The 26,080-nt window shown below is 41.5% G+C and overlaps 1 protein-coding gene across 7 annotated transcripts in view; it reads right to left on the reverse strand.

Moving 5' to 3' along the window:
* Positions 1 to 26,080, reverse strand: part of UTRN (utrophin) — a 1,374,288-nt gene that overhangs the window by 158,454 nt on the left and 1,189,754 nt on the right. For all 7 annotated transcript variants that reach the window (XM_069235249.1, XM_069235248.1, XM_069235247.1 and 4 more), the window contains one exon: positions 25,856 to 25,967. In XM_069235249.1, coding sequence (XP_069091350.1) covers positions 25,856 to 25,967 — 112 coding nt within the window. The remainder of the gene's footprint in view (positions 1 to 25,855; positions 25,968 to 26,080) is intronic.

The raw sequence follows: 26,080 nt of genomic DNA on the forward strand, positions 1-26,080 counted from the left end.
CAACTGTCACCGCTCAATCTCCACGCAAGAAGGCGGAGAGTTGACAGGTTCAGGTGAAGAATCCTCCCCTGCTGCTGCGATAGAAGATCCCCACTGAAAGGGCTTTCTGATCGGAGGATCGATGGACATGCTCAGCAGCTTGGGGTACCAGGCTCTCTGTGCCCAGTCCCGAACACCAAGGATTACTGGGGCCCAGTCATTCTTAACCTTCTTGAGAACTCTGGGCAGACGTGGTATGGGCAGAAAGGCGTACAAAAGGGCTGAGTTCCACTTGAGATGAAAAGTGTCTTCGAGTGATTGCTACTGTGGAAACTTGAAATGTGCAAAACTACTGACATTGCACGTTCTCTGCAGAGGCAAACAGATCTAACAAGGCTCTCCCCACTGCTGAAAGAGACCTTGTGCCTTTCCAGATGGAGATGCCTTTCATGATCTGCTAAACATTTTGGGCTGAATTTGTCTGCTTTGACTTTCAGCGTGCCTGCCAGATGTTGAACAACTAGGGATATGCCTTGCTGTTCAAGCCATGTTCAGAGGCACAGAGCCTCCTGAGAAAGGGTCTGTGACCCCACAAGGGAGTGGTATTGTCCATGAACACCAGCACCATCTTTCCCTCAATAGAGGGAAGAAATGCTTTTAATGATAGCCGGATCGCAAGGAGCTCCAACTGGCTGATGTTGAGTCTGGATTTTTGCCAGAGACCACATACCTCTGATCTCCATCTCTCTCAAAAGACTGCCGCATCCCAGGAGTGACGCATCTGACACTACTGTCAGATTTGGTTGGAGAAGGGAGAGGGATCTGCGTCTGACCCAGTCGTGGCTCGTTGACCACCACTGCAGATCTTTCACAGTTCCCTCCAAGATCTGGACCGTGTTGCAGATATTTCCATGTCGCTGCGGCGAATGGAATTTCAGGTCCCACTGCAGAGGCCGCATATGCTGCCTGGCATGTGTCAGCAGCAGGAGGCAAGAGACCATGAGGCCCAGCAGCCTCAAAGTCATTCTCACCAAAATCTGGGATAGAGGCTAAACCATTTTTATCATAGAATGAATATCCTGGACTCATCCCTTTGGGGATAAGCCCCGAAACTGTGTCTAGAAAAGCTCAGTTGAAAAGGAGCATCTGAGAGAGAGTCAGGTGACTTCTGTACATTTATATATTTATTTATAATGTATTTATTTATATTTAACACCAGCAAATGCGGGAAGTCTGTTGTAGTCTATAGGTGGGAGGCGACAGCCTGGGGCGAGCCCGCCTTCAACAGTCAGTCGTCGAGACAGGGGAAGACTGGAACCCCTGATCTGAGCAGATAAGCTGCGACGACCACCACTACCTTGGTGAACACCAGAAGGAAGCTGGTAAGGCCAAAGGGGAGCATAGTAAAAGGGGGAGGGAGAATGGGGGGGGAAGAGAACTAGGAGGGGTGGTGGAGTGTCCAGGCCTCTGGCTCCCAGATACAGGGGGTGGGTGGATCCCACACCCTCGGCCATGGAAAGGCTGGGCAGCATGCGCAGCACGGTGGCTGGTTGGGTGCGGACACGGTTGGAGGCCCGTTAAATAGCCACAAAAGGGGCAAAAGAGAGACTAAGAGGAATGAGGGGCCGCCGCGAGGCCCAAGGACCTGGCCATAGCTTGAGAATCCTTGAGGTACTTGAGGGCCAATACTGCCTTGTCTCAGAAGAGATGAATGCCATCAAAGGGCATGTCCATCGAAGTAGCTTGAACATCCCCTAAAAAGCCAGACATCCTCAGCCAAGCATGGTGCCTCAGTGCCACTGTTGATGAAACCTCTCTGCCTAGTGAGTCAGTCTTGTCCAGTCCGCAACGGATGGTGAACTTCACTGCATCTCTCCCATCTGCAACAGCCTGAGAGACAGTACAGCCTAGGCCTCCTCTGGGACCTGTGGCAGCACTTGCACAACCATATCCCATAGCATGTGGGAATAACACCCCAAAAGGAATGAGGTGTTCAGGGACTACAATGCAAGGCTGGTGGAAGAAAAATATCTTCTTCCCAAGTGTGTCCAGCCTTTTGGATTCCCTATCCGGCGGTGAGGAAGGGAAAGTTGCCCTGGGAAGTAGAGGCTTGGATGACCAAGTGCTTAGGGGTGGGATGTTGCATCAGAAGACAGTCTCCTGGAGAACGGTGATAGTGGCGGGTAATTGTCCTGTTCACAGGAGGCCCTGTGCAGGGTTTGGACCAGGTACCATGAGGGCCTGGGTTCTGAAGAGGAAGCTACTGGTTGAAGCACCTCTATCAGGAGATTAGTCCTGATGGCCACCGAAGGCAAATCAAGGTCTAGGACCTCACCTGCTCATCTCGCCACTATAAAACAGGAAGCTCTCTCCTCTGTAGCCATGGTAAGGGGGAGAAAGCATGCCAGTATCTGGAGAGGTATCTAATCCGCTAGCCGTCATAACGTCTGTACAACAGTCCATAGGAGGCTCTTCTTGGAGATGGTATTCTAAAGGGTCCAACGACCCCTCTCATTAATCACCATATTCTAGCCCATAAGAAAGGGGCTCAGCATCCGACACAGTAAGCAAGGCTCCTGCTGGCATCAGAATTGGTGTTGTACGATGCCAATCCAGCTCTGTGTTGAAGTTGGGGATTAGAATGGGGATGGTGCAGCCCATGGCGCTGGGAGCGTCGGCACCAGTGTTGGGAAAGGTCAGAGTGGTAAAGCCAATGTCAGTCTGGTTCCAGGACTGGATCCATGGATGCCCCTCAGCGCCAAGGCCGAAGATGCCAGTGCGGAGCCCAAAGGGGCCCCTTCCAACTCCGTGAGGCCCAAAAGTGCTCCAGCTGTGTCAGACTGCCCAAAAATGAGGTGCTTGGCCTCACAAAACTCTTTAAGGTTGGCAGGTTTCACTCTGGCTCTTGGAAACTCGGGGAGGCGTGGAGCCGGCCCAGGCAGAGGCTCTGCAGTGCAAGGCCTAGAACATTGACGTTCCCTCGTCTTGTCCACCGTAATATGAGGAGAAGTCGAAAAATGATTCAACTTCTTAGATTTCTTCTTGTGTCTTGATTTACCAGACCGCCCTGAGGACTTGGAGTGGGACGATCAAGATGGAGGCCTCCCCGATTGAACCGGGGACCTTCCTCTCAAATGAGATCTCGACTTGCACGGAGTCGAGCATCGGGCTGCCATCAGCTTCAGAGACTGCTCTCTCAAAAACTTCGGATGTATGGCTGCCACCCGATCGCACTCCAGGCACCAAAGACACACGAGGTGCGGATCCATCACAGACATCGTCTGATCACAGGAAGCACAGGGCTTGAACCCAGTCTTCCTCTATGACATCCTTGATGCACCAGGAGTTGAAAACTCAAAAAACTATTTGACAAAAAGTTGAAGAAATGACAGTCAGAAAATGACTTGGGGTTGTAGCTCTCTTCTGATCAGCACTAGCTCGCACGGACAGAAAAGAGCTTACATCAGTGCACTGGGGTGGCCCCTATATAGGAACCATAATGTCATATTCAGCATGGATGACGCAGGCAACGGATGCAGAGCCGATCAACGCCACCGAACGCCGCGCAGGTGATGCATAGAGGAAATTCAAAGGTAAGGAATCTGCACCTAGTAGTCTCTATCTGATTTAAGGATATGTTATGCTGCTATGGGACAATACTGAAACAATGTATATATGCAGGAGGTGTCCTATCTGAAAAACAGTTATCATTAACTGGAGGAGCTGCCAAGAGTTACATTTCTGGAGGGCAAACTTCCTAAAAAATGCTTGAAATGTTACTCTTAGTTACAGCTTTAGCTCGGAAGCATTAGGAGTGATACCAAATTCTGGTTTTTGGTGTCAGGGAAACTATATGTCTGTCCAGTCTCCTCGGAATTTCATAAGAAGTACAGACATAAATGTACTTCCAGAGGCAGGGACAGAGAGATAAGAGAGATTGCATGGTTATAAGGACGGCTTCCACTCTACAGTTTAAACACCAAGAAATCCGGATCTTGTGATAATCTGCATGTGAGATTATAAACAAGGGAACGAATTGTAACCGCAATTCAAATGTCAAAATAACACACATATCTATATATAGGTATTTTGTTCATGCATCGCTGGAATGAAAATAGTGTACCTTATTGCGATGGGAAATAGCTAAAGCATTCAAAAATGTCTACCACGTAACATGATCTGTTGTATTTTTGTTTTTTAGTGAAAACTTTGTTCCTCCTTTTATTACTATGGAGGAGAACACCTTGGCCCACGGCTGTGCCAGAGAAGTCATGAAGTCTCACTGTGTGCTGCCTACTGGGAGAGCAGAAAAACATTAGGCCGGAAACCTATACAAAATTAAGCGCAAATTGTCACAAGCTGTTACCGAGCTGAAGGAAAGAGCGCTCGTTTCGGAGCAGACATCTTCCGCTTTCTGAAGAAATCTTTGCTTTTTTAAACGGAATTTTCCCACTTATCAAAAGGCGCCTTTATACTCATCAGAAATGTGCTTCAGTAAGAATGACGCGAGAGAGTGGTCATTGAGAAGGATAAACAAGGAACCCACCCTCAAGTTGGCATTTGAAAAACACTTTAGCCGTTTGTCAGACCTACAGCAAAAAAAGTGATAAGGGCTATGTTTCTTTGCTGTACCAGAGTGAATACTTACCCATAAAAATGTCCTAATGCGAATCCCCGAAGAAAAAAGCACATGAAACTTACAAACCATGCCCTCTGTGAATGCAAAATACTGACAGCATCCAGGATATTTTATAGGCCTAGAACAACTACTTGCTTTGGACGTCAGTAGCAATCAAGTGTTTTTGTTTGGAACGGGAGCAGCCTCAAGTAGCGAGCAGGCTTCATCTTCCTGTCAGCAAAATTCACCCCTCGGGGACAGAACCAACTTATGCTCTAATATATCTTGACAACGTGCCTCTCTCGCGTTAAAGTCCTTGCGGAGATAAAAACAGTAGCCGCTTTCAGGCAACGCTGAACGTCAGCATGGATTAAGACAACACAAGCCAGAAGCACACTGCCCGAGACGGCTCTGTGAACATCCCACCGGAGTGTGCTAGTCAGGCCACCTACCGCCAGGCGCCAGGATTCCATGGTGGGCCAGAAACAAAAGAAAGCTGCAGGTAAAACAGCGAGTCTGCGGGAGCGCTGTTGTGACTGGAACCAGAAGACGTCCGTCCACGTGATATTCCAGACATTTCCAGAGGTGGAATACAAATCTACCATAGCTGTTTTCGTTGACCAGTGCCCAAAATAAGGAGTTCCAACCCGTAGCACAGAATGGCTAATCTAGGAGGCATGTTCAGGATAAACAATAGTTATGTATATTAGTTTCGATTGAATTAATGGCAGGTAAATGTATTTTACCGAAAATCTGACATGGATCGTGTAGGCCTTTCTGGACCTACATTGGACACCTCCGCCCTGGATAAAGCCTTCAAAGACGCCTACACACTATGGCCTACCCTGCTCTTCCCCTTGCCAGGAACGCTCAATCACCCCTGCTATCCTGAAAAAGAGTCCCTGTGAGTGACCTATGCACACCGTATGCTCCTGCAGTCATCGCCTCATTTCACTGTGCCCCCTTCCAGCACTCGGCAAACTCTTCTATCCCTTTTGCATGTATTTATCACACAATTTCGCTTCGCCACAGATCATTTATAACTCCCAATTTACAGCATGAACTTACCATGTTTTTCACTGAAGTCAACACTTTGTAAATAAAAGCGAATCAGTTTGCTATTCAAATTATTAAAGTCCGTTTCCTCGCCCAGTCGCAAAAGTATCCAAACTAGTCGACCAGTGTCTATGGCTTTTAGCCTACGTTCTAAAACATTTCAGTCGTCAACACTGAACAAAACAAGCATTGGCAAAGCCAAGAAGCTGCATTTAATTCTGAATACTGACTATTAAACAACCACCTGTTTAAATAAAAAATAAAAGATGGATACTTCCTGTATAAAACATATCTAAGAGATAAATAATTTGATGCATGATGATTCAGTTAACTTTTAAGATGTAAAATAGTCCATGATGCATTTAAATGCAAGCAGTCAATAAGAACAAAAATGATACACCAACTAACCAATTGCAGACAAGGACAACACTGTCCCTTGTATGGGCCTAAAGTCCACACTATGTATTATATGTTAAAAGGAGCTGTTAACAACGGGTCATAGACAACTGGACTGTCATCAAATCTAAAAAGTTGCTCACAAACTCCTCCACAATCTAACTTCCACAGGGTCTCCCTCCTTGGGTTGTGTAGAATTCTACAACTGCTGGTCTTTTACTGACTCATCTCAAGCCCCATGAATTAGGCTTGGACCTGAATGGTCCCCACTTCCCACATATAACTACTGCAATGATCTTGTCTCTAAACTTCTTCACATCTTGATGTGACGATTCGTAGAGTAAATCGTAACGTTCTTGACAACTATCAGCCATGTATATGAACCACACAAGGTACTCATAGACCCATGCTGGACAGGTGCATAGAATATGTGAAACTACATAGTCCAAGGAGGTAACACCTACTGTAACAATCTTATAGTAAGGGCTAGTTAGAATAAACCTACCCAAAGACCAAAACCGTGAATAGAAAATATAGGAATTAGACCATATGTAAAGAAAACATTTTTTTTAATATAGAGTACTGGACATCAAACAAGGGCAGGAATTACGAGAAACAGTGCTTGTTAGACATGGCCCTCTCAGCAGGGCCACCCCCAATCTTTCTGCCATCATCCCTCCTGTTTTCTGAATTTCTATTTTGTTGGCATTAGGACTCTGTATACTTTCACTTTACCGCTGCTAGCCAGTGCTAAAGTGCTTGTGCTCTCTCCTTTAAACATATTTGTGGGGATGGGAAAGTCCTATGCATGTTAAAAGAGGTGTACCCCTCCCCTGACTGCCCAACAGTACTGTTGTCTGCATCCCTAAAGCTGATTTTCATTGTCACAGGCAAACACGGATAATGCATGTGCACCATGACATAGGCCTGTTTCATGAATTGTGGTCTTGTTGGACTAGGAGGGGCGCGCAAAGTGCTTCCCTCATAGTGGAAGAATGCTACCTCCTTCACGAAGAGTTAAGCAGAATGAGCACAGTGTGGCAGCATATGGTGTAGTGATCAGTAGAAGGGAACAGGTCCTTTTTAACTGTGTCAGTGGAGTGAGGCCTACAGGCTCACTCACCCTTTTAAAGTTCAGCTGCTGTGTACTTAACGCACCATTGACCCTAAGTCACCCATGAGATATTATATTTTGATGACTTTGAACTAAATATCAAGCTCTGACATAAAACATACACAAAGGATTGAGCTTTGATTCATGAGTGCCCTGACATCTGTTTATCACCCATGAGATAAGCCCAGGGTGCATTGTATTTAAGTGGCAAGTGCATTGTAGTTAAAAAATACAATATGTTTTTTTTTTATTGTACATGTCTTGGTAGTGAAAAACTCACACATTTGTTTTTCAACACTGTGAGGGCTACCAACCCCATAGGATAACACTGGGTTACCTTCTCACATTTAATAAGTGCTAACTTTTGATTGGGAGCTGGTGGAAATCTCGTACATGGTCTCAAAAGAATGGACATTTAAATGCCCTTTTGGGTTAAACTCTGATTTTGTATTTCAATTCTGATAATACCACTTTTTGAAAGTTGGCATTTTCGTGTCCTAACCATTTGGTGCCTGCAGTCTGTGTCACATGACTGGGAATAGTTGGTAGTTGGCCTTTGTGTATTTCTCCCAGACAGTGAGACAAAATGTGATTAGGTGTTGGCATGATGGGTCATTTTGCCACAATGGGAGGGGTGGAGCTGTTCCGTGCCCCCCTTACATTTTGAAGTTCTGCTTCCAGCACGCTCACAAAGGAACTTGACAGGAATCTGTTGACTTACTCAGAGCCAGTGTGAAAAAGTAAATCGCTGCACACGCACTCACACAGTATTCACACAATTGAGGTCTGGTGAAGGATACCGGAGATTAAAATGTAATTAAAAGGAAAAAGGGAGTTAGGAATAAAATTTTTGGTATCACTTTATCCTCACAAAAAAAAATCCCACCAGCTGTATGTGGTGAGCCCACAGAGAAGAAGGTAAGAAAGCAACCTTTCCAGAAATAGGTCAGTTCCCTATATCTGAAGGCAAAATGAGAATGTAAAGCAACCCTTTAAGGCAGATGATTCTAAAATGGAGGCTTCAGTGCAACAAAGCATGTGAGAGGAAGCAGGCCTAGCCTGAAAATACAATAAGCACCTTTCAAACTGTTTTGATCTTCTACGGCATATTTTCTACAAGTTGCTGCTAATGAATTGACAACATTGTACAAATGGAAGTATTTTGAAGTAATCATTATGGTTGTGGAGGGTGCAAGAAGAGACTCATAATTCTTCTGGCAACAAGAGAGTTATTACTGTGTTATCACCCATTTAACTTCATCTTGCTGTTTGCATTCCTCAAGTCTGAAAAACCATATGCAGACAATGTATTTAAATGTAGAACATTTTAAACAAGTTATTGATATTTATTTTAAATACATATATTTAAAGGTAACCATCGAATGACATCAGCAATCAATGTATCCTCTACCACATTTTGTGTTGTCTTAATATTTTTTGATCTGCTGGTAAGATTATACACAAACAGGCTCCAATATCATCCTCAAAACAGAACTGGAATTAAGGAGGATGCAAAATAGCCTATGTTTTGCTCAGGTTGAGTATCTTTCCACAAACCATTCAATAATACTATAGTGCAATACTGCAACTAAGGCACAAGAGGGATTAGACAGCACATCACCTGCACAATTAGGAATTTTCTGAGGCAATTCCCATGATCAAATTAGTTGTAGACAGATTCTTTGGACCTGAAGATGGCAGAAATGCATTCAGTGGTACCACACTGCACAAAGTAAAATGTTCGTTAACACAGAGACTATGAATATAATACATTTATAAGTAAACAATATCCATTGTTTCTAGCATAGAAAAAATACCAGGGTAGGCCAAAATGTTTTATATGTGATGCCATTGTCATGTATGTTGTGGGCTTTAAAATTACATTTTCAGTACATTATGAATATTGGTCATCTAATTTGAAAACGTGACTGCTTTTTACATATATATGTTAAGTGATTGGTTTATCTGATTTCCCCTCTGTACGCAAATTAAAACTGAAACAAACACAAGTTATTTTCCTGTAATACATTTTAGCTTGAATACATTTCCGCACATCTGTTGCTGAACCCTACGAATCTCATATTAGAATTAATTTGGGCCATTTGATCTTAGCTCGGAGGACCATTTTCCAATGTTTGGTATATTAATATGGTACATTTATTTGAAATGAAGGGCTAGTTACATGAATTCTGGCAAAAACATAGTGGACTTTCTTGAAAGCGACTTCAGCATGAACTCAAAAATTTGGGATGTCATGTAAAGCTATTTCTTACAGCATGCTTCACATCTTTTCTACTTGCTTGCACAGAAGAGACATTGTTAACTGCCACTATGGATTACATACCAAGATGCTATTTGTAGTCATGTTAAACTACAGGATATAGTGTCTAACAGACCACAAAAGAAGACACTCCAGTGTATGTCAGGAAGCAAATAATAAAGCATATCCCCTGTCCTGACAAAACCACAATGGCTCACTTCAAGGACCAGAATTTAATTCGAAGTTTTGTGCTCTACTGACCAATTTTTGCCAGAAAAGCCCCTTTAAAGGCACAGAAAAAAATATTACCATTCATACCAAACTGAGCGTTCCACTTACCCAGGTTTAAACGTGGGGTGACAAACCGGCTGCTTCAAAACTTTGGTACTCAAACTTTCAATCCAACTTCCTCTATTCTTTGAACCCTCACTGCAGTCAGAAACCTCTAGTACAAATTCCTTTTTACATTTTTCATTATATAGTGTAAACTTGGTTCAAGGGCACTAAAGTGCTTTAACTGAGCACCAGTTTACATTACACAAGATCAGATCGGTGCTTGGGCAGATTAAATGATCTGCCCGAAATCACAGGATGTAGACTGATATGCGGGACTCGAAACTGGTTCCTCAGTTCCAATATACACAGGTTTGGCCGTTAGGCAACTTCTCCTTGCATGGAAAGCTCAAGACTGCCTGGGTAGGCGGAGCTGCTTTGAAAGTCAAAGGACCTTCAACGCACACACACAGAGTGAGAGCAAAGACATTTCTTACAGGCAAATAGTAGGTAAGCTATTCCAAGAGAAATAATGAGCCTTAGTGCAGTGCCTATCCTGGCGCATTAGAACATTTCAAGCGTTTCTCTACAGAGCTTCTTGTAAACTCTATTTCTTTAAGTCAATAGTTTTGACAAATTGTGTCCTAAAACAGTTGCTTCCAATTGAAAAAAAAATCCTTGGAGGAGAAACACGAAGATATCATGGAGAGTTCACTGGGTGCAATGCGACACTAGTGTTCAAATAATCTCTAAGCATGCAATCAGCTCCCAGTCGAAGTGCGCTTTTGTATCTCTTTTACTTTGAAGTACAGACTTCACATTTATCAGAAGGACAAAAGCCCAAGGATTTAAGGGGGAGTTAATGAGAGTCAACAGGCAAACGTGTTATTAGGAATAAAAACATACAGCACAATAAAAGGGTGTTTGAAGCCCATCTCAAATTTTTGTTACCTTAAGGAAAAAAGCCTCTTTTCTCTATTTGGTAACAGAGCACCTCAGTAAAGTACAATATCTTAATACTCTATGGTGTGGGGTACCTCAACCTCCACTCACGTGTGGTATTTAACCTTCCTAAAATCACACAGTTTAGGATAACAGTGTGGAACAATGTGATAAAGTGATTTAGGAAATATCATTAGGCTTATGGTAAAACTGAACATGCAAGTCACTCTGACGTTCAGTAAAGAGACAATCCTGTTAAGATATTTTGGTACTCATTACAAGTGAGGCGGATGGGAAAGAGCTATCAATCAAACCAGGTAAATACATCCTAAACCACGTTTGTCACTTGGTATTGAGACATAACATGCAGAATCTATTTAAGGAATGCATGTTTTGCCATTTTTTCAGGACTCACTCACCCCCCATACATTTTAGCAGACCTGGCCTGTCCAAATCTGTTAGGGATAAACGGTAGGGGTTATGCCATCTCACAGCTCGGAATTTGGATTCCTGGGCATCCTTCTGTTTGCCCGGGAGTCAGAATTAAATCCCCTGCTTGTAATCAGGCCCTATGTTTGATGATGTTTATTTGTACCATATTAATTGTAGTTCCATTTTGATAACCTTTAATCTAGGACGGCTGACGTCCCCTTTCACAGTTAATAACAAAAATAATAAATTGAATCTTCTGTTGCCTGCAAGAGTTTAAGCACAGTGTTGATGTACAAAAACATTACTACTAAGATGGATATCATTGAATATGTTATGGGGCACTCACTTGTGGAAACATTTTCTTTTGTTATTTGGTGGGAGAGGTGATTAAAAAAAAAGAGAGACTCAAAGTTGTTGTACAGTCCCAAAACCACTCTCCTACAACATCTGTACATTCAGTTCTTGAAATGGAAATATAGAGGTGCTGGTACTTACTATCCCAAAGTACCTGTTTGTTATTGAGAAGTGCCAGCACTCCAACTTTGAAAGTTTTATCCCTTGCTGAGAACTGCAAGTGCTCTCCCTTTCGAATTAAAAAGGTGCAGGTAATCAGAACCTGCCAATACCTGCCGATTTACAAAACTCCATACTTCTTTTAAGTTTCCAGACTACAAGTGACTGACTGCAGCGAAGACTCATTTAGCTGCTAAATTTCTATCTTGAGAAAACAATGCACTCAACATGTAACTAAAAGGATTCCAATTGATAGCTGTTAACTGCCATCTACTGATTACAGAGCAAAATAGTACATTAAAGTGAGCCTGAGTCAAATTTTGTTTACACAGGAATAACGTAGCATACTTTCCAGAATTTCGTGTTATAATTATTACATGATGTGCCCGCGATTATGCCACTCCGTAATAATTAAAATTTCCCTTGGACATTGCGCTATTTTTTTCCTGCAAAGTGCACCCTCACATCCAGAACAAACAGAAGGACACATTTCATGATAAAAAAAAAAAATATATAGAAAAAATAGCACAAAATGCTGCATCAAAATTATTTGGTATATTAAGCATAATTACAAGTAATTTTTGCCTATTTTGCATTATTTTCGCAACAAAATTACAAGAGTTTTGCCCAGACTTACTCTAAAGGTGCGGAGACTGCTACAAAACTCATCATTTACACCAGATATACATTTTCCAAAATTGAAATACATTCGCTAAGGAGTCTGACTCCATCAGCAAAGTTCCTGTAAATTAAGGGTTTAAACTTGAGCTATTTTATTTTGCAGTCATACATATTTTTGGTGTTGGATGAACATACGGAGAAACATTTTGTTAACCAAATGTGCTGCCCAAGGACACTGAAGCTTTGAGCTGCTGTGCTCAATAAACAGGCAGACGGCAGGCAAAATAGGTGTGCTCTTGACCGAAAAAAAATATAGATGCTATGGTTCGCGAAAAAAATAATAATTTGATGAAGCCTGTAATTATGACGTATTTAAATATTTACCCACAATTAAAAATTGCCTGAATCGTTCAACAGCAGATTAAGAAGCCGTGAGCTGCATTATGCATTGTGCCCTGGGTGCACAGCAGCATTTGTGCCTGCTTTATGCACCCCTGCAGCACAACGGTATTGCAGAAGGGGCTGCAGACACTCGAGCCGCCCATTCTGTAACACTGATAGCGCTATTGCACATGTAGCGGCAGTGCGATCATAAAAGCGTGTTCCTTTATTTGCACTGGGGCGTGGTCCCATGCAAATGAGGAAATCTGCCTCTGTGCTGTATCATAGATGCAGTCGCAGATGTAAATAGGTCCTTAGGAGGTACAGTCACAGTGCCCCACCTGCTAGTGCTCCTCCTGAAGGCAGTCCTTTGGAGTGGGAAAAGGGGGTCCCATGAACCCCCCTAGACATTAGGCTGCAGGCAGGTGCTAACACTTACTCTGCCTGCCTGGGTGGGGATCTCTCTTCCTTCCTTAAAGTGGGGCTTTGAAACAGCCGCTCCGTATTTCACTGAAGTCGCTACTGCCAAGGCAGCCCGAGTTTGTGGCTGCTCTGAGGGCAGCCCATTCATTGTAATATGGTCCACTGTCCCGGTTTGTCCCTGGCGCACTTTAAACAGGTGTGCTGTGGCGCAAACAAGGATGATGGGTCCTGTCCCTAATACCGACGGACTTTGTTTATTCCTACGCGCTTATAATTTGGTCAAAATGTTGATTATTTATAATTAGGGCCACCAATTGTATGGTATTTATTTTTTTACATTTCTTTCTCTATTTATAAGGTAAGGTAAGTTATTTTATTATTATTATTTTTTTTGTTATTCCCAACCTACCTCCCACCACGCACCGCCCCTTTTCCCTCCCAGAGCCACCGCTGGACTTAGGGCCTGAAATAGATTCTGGCGGACAGACTACTTAGTCCGACGAAATCCAAACCCCATAATTTCCTATGGGATTTAGATTTTGGCGGATGGGATATCTGTCACAGTCATGACAGACTAACCTGTCTGCCAATATGCAAATCAGGCCCTTATTTAAAAACAATGTGTAAACTCTTCCAATTTTTAATCAGACAAGGAAACAGGATGTTTTTCTGTATTTACATTTAAAAATGAGTAAAACAGAAGATTGGAACCTCAATTTACAGCGCCCTTGCTGTACAGTTACTTTTCTTCAAGGACCAGCTGATTTGATATTCGATATTGCAGGCATGGTGAGAAGAAAAATTCCAATTGCATGCTGTTGACACACCGAGATAAATGAATGTCAAACATTGTACCAGGGGTCTGAGGCATAAACGTTCAATAAACGTTCCTCTCATATCTGCAAAGAGAACTTGAAGAAACACGAACAGACATCAGTCGAGAATCCTTACTGTGTATGGCACACAACGGCATGTTCTTCAAGCATTATGTTTCAAGCTGAGCAGTGAGACCACTTGTAGACTTGTTAAATACGTCTTATTTGCGGTGATACTGAATGGGGGGGGGGGGGGGGGGGGGGGGGGGAAATCACTGATGATACAGGGTCTGGTGATTCTTCAGAGCAGTAATAATGCGTCAGTAAGAGTTCTACAGGAATGGGGCAAAAACACAGTAGTGTCACCCATTTTCCTGATTCCAACCTGCAAAATGTATAATATTGCACCTTTTCCCTGCACAGTCTTTGATCGATTTTACGTAGGGAAAGTCCTGTGTGGAAATCTTTCTCTGCGCTGTAATTTCACACAAGTTTTAATCATGATTCAGAAACTCAATTGTACTCCTGAATCAAGATTATAGAACGAGTATGATTGGATATTTAACTATTCCCAATTTTCCATCCGCCAGGGAGTATTTATTCATTTTAATAATTATAAGAGTGTGACATTACCTGAAGGTGTCCTGGAGCTAAAGAACCTCAAGAATCAGCTAAATTGTGGTTCTTTTGCGTCAAAAGGCCATTGTGTAACCAAGCACTCTTATAAATACTTTAAGTAAATAAAATAATTTAAAAATCCTATTCGGCGTAATTAGATGGGTGCAATACTTCAGAAAGGTCAGATTTTTAATGAAAACGGGCCTAGGAACTGCACCTGTCACAAGCGTTTTGCATCTGAATAGATAGACAACAGATCTTATCCTTCCTTAAGTTAAGGGTGGGCAAGGGAGACACTGCTACTGCTGACCATCTAGGGGCATCCTGGACTTGAATGTAAGGGGACAGTCCACAATCATGCGCAAGGATATTTATACTACATGGGAATCTTTAGTCCATGTATAAACGGAAGTCACTACTTTCTTTATAATCAGTGACTTGTGACGCACCAAGTCGCTGATTACAGAGAAAATACGTCAGAACTCGACTATTAAAAGTTTACAGTCCAGTTCTGACGTCACAATGCCTGTCACAGCCAGCAGCCGAGGCAGCTGAAGCAGCCCTATGAAGGAACAAATTGAATTTTGCTTTTCTTTCTTCTGCTCGATTTTAATAGCTTACAGTGGCAAGCAGAGAGAATATGTTTAATATTTGCACTCATTAGATAGACAAAAGCTAGAATCTTTCTGCATGTTTCTACACGTTCTGAGCTACTGCAGATTTTTTTGTTTGACTTGCATTGAGATATTTTCTAATACCTGTTTGCAACAAATATCTAACAGGTTTTTGATGTATTTAATTTTGCACTAGGGGGGTTATTTTTATTCTTCACATGCTTGCTCCTTCATATGAAAGAACTATGCACCAAGTTTTTAACAGATTTGTGGGAAAGGTGATGGTGTGACCATGTATTGTAAGGGTTAAAGTACTCCCTTGGCATACATGATGAGGATAATGCTAGTCACCTTTGGCTTCTTTCCTATATATGATTATGGAACTCCTCAGTGACTTGCAATATCCTTATAATGTACAGCAGTGGCTACTTTATCCCTAATATAAACCACAGACACAGAAATGAAGTAAAGGTGTCCTCTGCAACAGAAAGGGGGTACAAATTGAGGGTGTGTAAAATGTGGTCATAAATGAAACGCACAGTATTGAACATCAGTGTACTGTAATATTACCAAAGAACAGTGGACATCATTCAAAAAGCTTTTGCAATTCAGAGTATAAAAACATTTTTGTCTTTTACCAGGAAGAATATATAGTTCAGGAGCAAATATATGGCAGCTTCACAGATACAAGTACTTTACCAAGAAATGATTAGGCTTGTGTGAAACTGACAACATGCAGTCTAAATCTGTGTAATTTTGGGAATTTCACCAGATGCTTACTATGCGAAATTCCTGAAATTACGCCATGATGGCACTTCGCATAAATAAGCACCCTTTGCCATTCCGCAAAAAAACAGAATGCAACTGTTTGTTGTTCCCACTGCTTTTGTTAAATGTGTCCTTGCACCAAAAATTAACACCATTATGCATTTTGCACTAAAATACAGCACAAAAAGATACATTTGTTTTTAGGAAAATTACATGTAATTTCACATAATTTTGCTGACATTTCACATAATTACATCAAGGTAAATTATGCAAATTTTGCATAGCCCTAGAAATTACCAGGTGTGAGAAGTTGCATATTCTTTTCTTTCAACAACTACAGGTTCTAAGTGGTCTATGGGAGGTCAGGCAACTTCATGAAAATAGAGACTTTTTCAATGTTTTTGTCACGAGAGGACAAGGGTCAAAATGTTAATGGCCTTTCATAGATTTACATTACAGCTGTCCACTACCCAGTCAGTCATAAGGCAAACACATGCAAGGTAGGCATTTGGTAGAACTGTGTCGAAACACACCCGAACCAGAGTACACACACCCAGGTTCTGTAAGTGTTTGGTAAACCCTGCTTGGCCAGCACACAACATACGCACAACACACACGCGCGCGCGAAAACAAACACACACAAACACACTCTTGTATAGAGTGTTCTCTATGTAGAATTTACTGATTTATTACCGCAATAAGTACAATACAAAACGTCTAAAAGTCTGCCAGTATGCGATGAGGACACATCAATAATAAAGAAGCCCATAATAATGTCTTCAACAGAGACAGTCGATCACGACGAGGAGCTATATCGATCAAACATTTCATCAGTTATAAAATAAAAAAGACAAACGCTTTATCATTAAGGAGCAGTACCGTGAACGGTTTCCTTTTAAGAGTTATGAAAATTAAAGGATAATTGCAGTGCAGTATACCACACCATCAATGGAAAGTGTGTGCTACCCTCAAACTACAAAAGTGGCATTCATTCTTGTAGAGTTTTGACCTCGAATCGCGACTCCGCCTTCTAATTCAGGATATAGAAACAAATAAAGAGACTTGCATTAAGTAAGGGAATAAACATAAATATTGGCAGGAGCTAGAGCTGGGTGGTGGTAAGGGATGGACGCAGGGTGAACCCTGTGAATATATTAAAACAACAGAAGACGAAGGAAAAATTGTCATGATCAATATGTCATTAAAAATCATCAGACATGTTTGGTAATTTGCGTATTCATTAACATTACACAAATTTAACAGTGCAGTATTACACAGATCCGTGTGAGGGTGTATCACGAGTATTGCGTGGGAAGAAACATGGGTGGTATTGTGCAAGGATGTGCACCACTGGTACTATGCAGAGGATGCACCTGGTTAGTAATGCTTTGAGATGTTTAAGAAAGTTGTATAGGCTGGGACCATTGGCGAAGAGAGCGATTTCAGGAAAGGTGAATGGGAGATGGAATGTACCTTGGTACCTCAAAGTATAAATCATCTGCTGCTGCTGTCTGTCTATACCCTGCACTGAAAAGTTCAAATCGTGCAGGGCCACATCGGCTTTCCATTTTTCTGAGGTTCTTTTACAAATCGTGTGATGGTTTTATAAGGCATTACACGATAAACAGTAAGAGCAGAAAGTTATCACAAGGTATTTTATACCACGAAAACAAGAAAAACCTGTGCGGTATAAAGGGACTACTATTCATATTACAGGCACATGTATCCAACTACTGCGAGGAAACAATGGAATTAAGAAACACAAATGGCATCTTTACACAAGTACAAGTCTGTAGCTAGGGATTTCTCAACTAAACTTTATCAGGGGCACTGAAATGTAGTCATAGGCGTACGGTCCACCCATCAGTTGACACAGGGGGGGTCTAATCATTCAACTTGTATGTCAGTCTTCCATAGGTTGCTACACTGGTCATGGCTTATTTCACTGACGGAGTAAACAGTTTTGCTGCCACAAGAAAACAACTTTTCTGATGAATAGCAATGGCAATAATATCTTTATTATGTAGGAGTGCAAGTTCAGAAGACATTGTTATATATTTAAGACACTAGGTGATGGCAGCCTGTTCTATAGGGATTCCCAGTACGCCTGTGTTCTTGAACATCGCCAAAGAAAATGCATTATATTTCCACCATCGTGATTACATCTGCAACACTGAGACATGGGCAGCATTTTTGCCCTGTATAGCTCGTAGGGCAATCAAGGTCAATTATGGATGATTTTGAAATAGCTGAATCTCAGATAGGCTTCTCGTAGCCCTCTGTCTTGACCACATAGAAGATTCAACCACCCCATGTCTGCATAGGTTTTCTAAAGTTGAGGCTGTCATTTTAGCCATAGGAGCCTTCCAGGAAGCTTGAAGTATATTTATTCAATGATGGCCTCATAAAGATCTAAAACTACATTTCATAGACCCCCCTCATCACTTCAGATAAGTAGGACAGTATGATTCTCCCAGATCTTGAGGGTGTTGACCCAGTTTATTGAGCAGACAGGTAGGGAGATGCAGATAATACCAAAATGGAGAAGGAGTAAGTTGGACTTTGCTTTGTATGTTTGCAAAGGAATTCCAGGTATTACCTGACGTCATTTGTTCAATAGTCAAAACTCCTTTTTTATCCATTCAGGCCAACAGAAATGTCTTCCTCCAACACATACACTGGTTTTGTTCCACTGAGGAGCATGAAGTTGTAAGAAGCCTGTTTGTGTCAAAGGTTTATAGCAGCTTGTCCATACTTTATTGAAGCCTTCAATAATCGGATCAGCACTTATATCATTGTTGGATCATAGGTTTCTGAAGATGGTTGGAGGGTGGTTCACCCTCCACGAAGTTCGTACTCAAGAATGGCCCAATTTAGGGTCTTCAAATATGAACACAAAAGATATGCTAACTGGGAGAGGTGTTGGACTGTGTGATAAAGATCTAAAGTAGGTTAACATAGGCCTCCAGATGAAGTAGCATTGCACAGTTCAGAATTAGCCAGCCTGGGTTTAGCTCCTTGTTAAATGTATTTTTTTTAATTAGAGTGTCAATATTATGCAGCAGTGAAAGGGTCATCTTAAGAGGTATCATGATAAATACCCAATTAAAGCGGGGTGTGATGACCAACTTAATTGTCTAGATCATACCCCAGTGGCAAAGCTGTAGCTTACCCCAACTTGCAGTCTCTTTCTGCACTTGGTCCTGTAAACTTCCTAAATTGTCGACCAGAATGCCTTGAATGCTGTCACTGATTAATATGTTCAATTATTTGTTTTTGTTTTGAGTCCATTAAACAAGTGTTCCTGCAGGGATTGAGCCACTGAATGCTTGGTAATGGGCATCAATTTGTTCTTGGACCAGTATATTTTCTAGCTAGAAAATTAAGAGGTCTCAGAGATAATTCTCAACAGTGCTGGTATTAAGGAGTCTGGTGAAGTCAATGTGAGCAAGATGCTGTCTGCGGCATTATTTCAAGATTGCCTGAAGAAGTGCCAATGCCCTTAATATCATATAAATGCCAGATGGCAATAACCAGGGGCACCAGGGCCATAAGGAAGAGTATAGACGACAAATGTCCACAAGGAAGAGTAGACATGACAAATGGCCACAAGGAAGAGTAAAGATGATAATAGGCTTCCTTGTCTGGCGCCCTTGCTAATGGGTACTCCGGTGGATAGGAAGGCATTACAGTTCAGTATGCCAGTGGGATCTTGGTATTACCATTTGGTCATCTCTATGAAACAGGACCTAACCCCAGCCAGGCCATCACGTGAAACAAGACGCATCATTCCACTCTATCAAAGGCTTTTTCAGGGTCGAGCAAGAGGGCTACCAGTTCGACATTTGTGTTCTTAAGACTTCCACGGGAGGGGCAGTAATGTGTGCATATGATACCTAGCTGGAAGAGCGACTAGGGATAACCCTAACTTGGTTTTGTGCACTAGCAGGGGAATAACCTTCTGAAGTTTGTTAGACTTGGTCCAGAATCTTCATATTGCAATGAATTAGGTATAAAGATCTTTAGTTCCCACAGTACAATGGATCTCACCATGATTTGTTAATCATGAGATAAATGAACTGTTGAAAAGAAGAGTCTTACCAAGTTACCGGCCACATGCATGGCTGTCCACTTCTAGAACTCCAGGAGGAATTGTCGCCTCTGGGAGCTTTTCCTACTGCCATGGTCTGTATTGTTTCAGCTACTTCAAGGGAGGAGAGGTAAATGATCCAAAAATTACTTTTCATGAGAGTAATGCGTCGCCACTTTGGAGGAATACAGCTCTAAGTAAAACCAAGCAAACTGGTGATCTCTCTGAGGCATGTAAACAAGATGTTGTGATGGTCATATGTACCTGGGATAGCAGATATGGCTTCCATCTGTTTTAAATGTAGGATGAGAATTCACCCTGATTTTCCTTCATGCTCACAGTGTCAAGCCTTAATGAGAAAGAGGGCTTTCTCTGCCTGCAATGAATAAATGTTGTTCAGTTTATGTATTTTCATTGCGAGAATAGTCAGATTTGTACCAATAAGGGATTGATGGTATTGTAGTGAATCCTAGTTCGTTTTTAATGAGATAACAGGAGTTAGCTTAGCCTCTGGCTTGTAGACTCGTGCCCCCGTCACCTAGTGACTTTTAACCTACTTAGCTTGCTCTGTCTTAGCCCATTTAATTATTTATTTCTTTTAAGATGGCTGCCTTGTTTATAGTTAGGCCACTTGTTATGAGATTTATCAGTGTCACCGCGCCAAGGCGTCAATATCAAGCACCAAAGACAAACGAACAGTAGGTGTTCACACTTGGGGATTTTCCCTCTCTATACTTTCGAGGGATTGTTGATATTAATTGCCGTCCCAAGCATGCCTGTTATCTATTGTTTTGGAATACACCTACGTCAGGGGACCTTGTAGATCTGTATAAATACATCACACTTTAGACAGATAATCAGAGGCATTCCGACCAGAGGGCATCGCCACCATCGCTGATACCGATGCTTCAGTCATCTTGACGCTGACCCAGTCTTTGTGTCCCTGCGGAGTCTGAGATAGAGACCTAATTCCAAGGTAACGAGGGTTGGGGGCTCCTCTGATGGACACGGCTTTGGCAGATTAGGTTTAACGAACCCAGCTCTCCTTTAGGTAGGAGGTTAGGCCCATTCTCATTAGGGTATTAGGGCATATTCCATCTTATATATATCTCTTTCATGTATTGCAAAATGGTGGGGGTCTTCATAACAATGACTCTCTTCTTCACAATACTGTTACTTGCTATATTCATTATCCTAATCATTGCAGTTCATGCAACTTATCGCAAATTGCAGTTATGTTAAATAAAAACTATTATAATTTCACTGCATCTGTGTTATTGCCTTTGTTTGTATGAGACATAATATATCTGTGAGAAAAGGGTAATCTCCGTTTAACCACGACATTCCCTGAGATATCTTATTTCGAGTCCATGCGTAAACGACTGCCATAAATCACCTTTTACTCTAGTATTTCCGGTGAGGTGCTGCTAGTGAGCCGGTAAGGTTGGGACAACAGTTGCGACTTGTTGTAGGAAAGACTCAGTCGCCTACAAACAAAAGTACTGTCATCCTTAAACCAGCAGTCTTGCTCAGAGCAAGAGTCCAAACTACGACAGTATTGTTCCTGGAGTTGGATTATTTCAGATTCCAATGTTTTCTTTTTCTCTGATTTTTGTTTTCATGCATGGGCCATATCCCTCATAATTCAACTCAAACAATTCCCTGCAGCTCATAATGATAATGACTAGTGCGAGGAGACAGAGTTCATTCAAGTCAAGCTATTTCTTAAATTGATTCTGCATCTTCTTTGTTTTCTTCTGGCAGTTTGTAGGGTGGGGTATCCATCTGCCATGCTCTGGCTTTGGGGGCAGACAGGAAGAGATTTAGGAAGAGAAATGCCAGTAGTCAATCTGAAACAGAGCTAATTTCTACTCCATTACTCTGATATTTAGGATAATTACAGTATGTGTAAAGAAAAAATCTATTCTCGTTTATGCACTATGAGGACAAGATAAAAATAGTACACACTCTGGCTTTAGGATGCAAAGGTAACCATGGTTCTGTCAGGAGTGATCAGGTAATAAGCTTTGAGTAGCCCTCTGTCATTTTTTCCTGGGATCCTTGTGCGTAAATATGTGCAGTATAGGGTCCCCTGTTTATATTCCAGTTGTCTCCAACAAAGACAGTGGTGTGGCCACATTCCGTCAATAGACTTTTGATTTTTGAGTAGAATTAAATATTCACATAATTTGTGGGTGTGGATTGAGCCTACAATTAAGAAGTAGTTGTTGAGCAGGACCAAACGGGCAAAGTGCACATCTCTACAGAACCAACTGTCCAGGCAGTAGTGTTTGGTAAATGTGTGCAGGGATGCTCACAGCACAATGGTCGCAGCCTTAGCTCTAGTGGAATGAGCTCACAAGCCTTAAGGAGGTTGCTTCTTCGCCAATGTGCAGCAGATTTGAATGCAAAGCACAACCTACCTAGGCACAGACACCTTCTGCACTGCTTGACCTTCTTTGGCACCAACATACGCAACGAACAGTTGGTTATCCACCTAGAACGTTTTTGTGCGGTCAAAGTAGAATGACAATGCCCTTTTTAGGTCCAGACCGTGGAGTCGCTACCCTTCTTTGGAGGGATGTGGAGGAGCGAAAAAGGTAGGCAGTATGGTAGATTGGTCTATATGAAATGGGGAGACAACCTTTGGTAGAAAAGGAGGCCCTTGTGCGAAGGACCACATTGTCAGGATAGACAGTGAGGTAAGGTGGCTTAGATGATAAGGCCTGCAGCTTGCTTACCCTGCAGACCGACGTAACAGCCACAAGGAAGGCTGTTTTGAGTGTCAGAAGTCTTAGGGGACAAGAGAAGTTCGAAGGGAGCACACATTAAGAATGCTAAGATTAGACTGAGATCCCACTGAGGCATAATGAAAGGGGAAGGAAGAAAAAGATGGACAAGACCATTGAGCGCATCATGCGTCACAGGCATTTCCAGACATCAGTAATGAGGGGTAGAAAGCTGTACAGATGTGGCAGTAGCAGCAGCTTCTCAGAAGTCAACCATCTTCTAGGTTGGTGGCTCCACCTCCCATTCTTTTGGGGTTGGGAAATGAAGTACCACTGAGTTGAGTAAAACTATTACTTAGAAGGTCACAAAACAACATCTGTGGCACTAACGGATATATGAACATCTCAATTATTTCTGCCTTTTTGGACAATTTCTGTTTAAAAATAGAAGAGAATTGCTTACCTCCTTACACTCCAATGGTATTGCTTTATACAAAAAGAAACCTGTGAAAACTCACAAGTCATATTTATATGGTTTGGCAGGGCACGAACTTTCTTTCAGATTTTAGAAACTGGGGTGCTAGAAAAGCCTGAACACCTTTTCTGCAAATAATATAATGTCGTGTTATTTTCATTTAATATTATGAGAAGAAGAGTCTCTGTACTATACAGTGTAGCTGAATAAGGTGCAGGTACATTTCAAGCCCCATATCACTGCAGATGAAGGAACGAGGCAGTCCTGTCACTATCGCCATAAAACTGCATGATTTGCTTGGGGAACAGGAAGTGGGTGATGCTGTTTTTTTTATATTTCAAGCACAAACTGTATTTTACAAGTGCCTGAGTATAAATGAACCACACCGATTATTTCATAATAAAGACTCAAGACTTTTTTGTCCAACAGGAGTCTTCATAACTTTCGGTTCAATGTCCCTTCTTGTATTAACTGTAAATCTCTTTATGAGTCTATGCAGCTCAATGAAATATAACCATTTGGCAATTCTTGTTTAAACTAAATAGGTTTGATATTTATACTAAAATACCGACCTTTACGAGAAGACTACATTTTCAGGCTTCTTTATAGCGGCCATAATATAAGCCTATTTATTTCTACAGCTTCTGATAAATATTTTATAAACTCTATCTTGCACCGGAGTTTGTTTTGCAAGTCTAAGGACCCTCATCACAAGTGTCTCATACTGCAAAGCTTTCATGCACGGACCCAATTCCTATCTGAGGTCAATTCTTGAGACTCCAAGAGAAATACAAGCACTGGCGGAGAAAGAGGTCTGGTGGTGGCTGTAGGCCTTTTGGCTTTGTCAATGCATATTTTGTTTGTTAATGTTATTTGCATGAAGGCACACATTCTATGAAAACACAAATTGTATAAAAGCCAGAATGTATATATTTTTTATGTAAAAGCAAACACTACAAAAGCAGTCCTTGCCACTGAAACGATCACACATGTACACTTTGCGGATAAGCAGAATGCAGTCACTCACTATCAGGTAAACCAATGTCTGAAGAGAGCCGACTTTGTGCCCCATGCTGCATTCTGGTATGTGCATGTACAATGCTCTAGAGCAGACTAATGGATGAAGAGGACTTAATGAAAGCCACTGTAAGTGAATATAGTAGATATATATAAGCTAAAGTACCCTCGCCATACATTATAAGGATATTGCAAAGCCATTCAGGAGTTTTATAACCATATAGAGCAATAAGGCTGAAGACCAAGTTGCCTTGCAAGGCTATAAAAGTCTGAAGTGACTTGCAATGTACTTACCATGGACAGCAGGGGGTACCTTATCCCCTATAATACATGGTCCCACCAACACCTTTCCCACAAACCACTTAAATCCTTGGTGTGTAGGTCTTTCATATGAAAGAAAGAGCATGACAACCTGAAGAATAATAATAGAATGTCTAGTGTAAACCTAAGCCTATCAAAAAAGTTGTGTGAAATTAGATGTAAAAAGATATTAGAACGAGTTTAATACAAGTCAGTTTTTATAAAAAATAAAAAGGTTCAGTAGCTTGCAATGAGTTGAAGCATGATGCAAGCTTTTAACTTTTCTACAATTACATAGGGAGTGCAAAAATAAACAAACATGTTGCCATAAAGGGCTCATTTCAGCTTGTCTCTGGACAGCAGAAAAAATAAATACTATTGTTTTGTTCCTTAAACATTTGCCTTTATTATGCTTGGGACCTACTTTGCCTTTCCCCTCTGCTGCTGGCTCTGGCAGTAGGTATTGTGATTCAATAAGTTTTAAATATACTTGGTAACTGGGTGTGTTCCAAGCCACCACATATATAGGGGACAAATTACCCCCTGATGTACAATATAAGGATATTGCAAGTCACTGAGGAGGTCCATCATCAAATACAAGAATGAGACTGAAGGCTGAGTTTGTTTACAAAGGTATGGAACTCCGAGGTGAGTTGCAATATCTTTGTCATGTATGCCAGGGTGTACTGTGTTCACACCAACTTTCACACAAACCACTTAAAACCTTGGTGCGTAGCTCTTTTGTATGAAAGAGCGAGCAAGTTTACTACCATGAAGAATAAAAATAGAACATCTAGTGCAAAATTGTAGACATCAAAAACCTTTCATACATTTTTTGCAAACAGAAACAGTTGAAGAGAAGTCATTCAAAAAAAGCTGCGCTAGCTCGGAATGTGTAGAAACACAGAAAGATTCTAGCTTTTCTGTATCTAAGGAGTGCAATAAATAAACATGTTCTCTCTGTTTGTCATAAGTTAAAACAACAGAGCAGAAGAAAGAAAAGCAACATTCCATTTTCGTTACTTTAAACAGCTGCTTCAATTATGCTGTGACCTGACCTGTCTTTCACCATGGCTGCTGGCTCTGACAGCAGGCATTGTGACATCAGAAATTGAGAGTAATAACTTATAATAGTCACGTTCTGACATCTTTTCTTTATAATATGCGTCTGGCTGCGTCACAAGTCACTAATAGTAAATATAATTTATAATATTTATTATAGGATTAATATGATAAACAAATTGGAGACTGAAATTTATACAGAGATTACAGAATTCCATACATTACAAAGAAATTAGAGGCTGGTTTTATAAAGGGAGTACAGAATCCAATATATTGTATGTTTTTATTAAAAATAAAAGACTTGATTAACAACAGAAAAAATATCACCTCTGGTACAGGGCCAGAACATTAATACTTACGGGTATGCAGTATTCCACCATCGGGTGATGCAGTTTATGACCCTTTGCTGTGCGGCCAGAAAAGAAGCAGCTCTGGCAGACATCATAGTTAAAATGTTTCAAGCTGCGGTACCTGAGGAAATAGAAAACGGAGACCTTTAAGACTTTCTGCCTTGGACAGGAACTTTACAATAGTTTTTCAAATTGCTTTAAAGATTTGAAAATATTTACATATATAAAGCTTGC

Source organism: Pleurodeles waltl, chromosome 5 (genome assembly GCF_031143425.1).
Source record: "Pleurodeles waltl isolate 20211129_DDA chromosome 5, aPleWal1.hap1.20221129, whole genome shotgun sequence".
NCBI classification, from domain to species: domain Eukaryota; kingdom Metazoa; phylum Chordata; class Amphibia; order Caudata; family Salamandridae; genus Pleurodeles; species Pleurodeles waltl.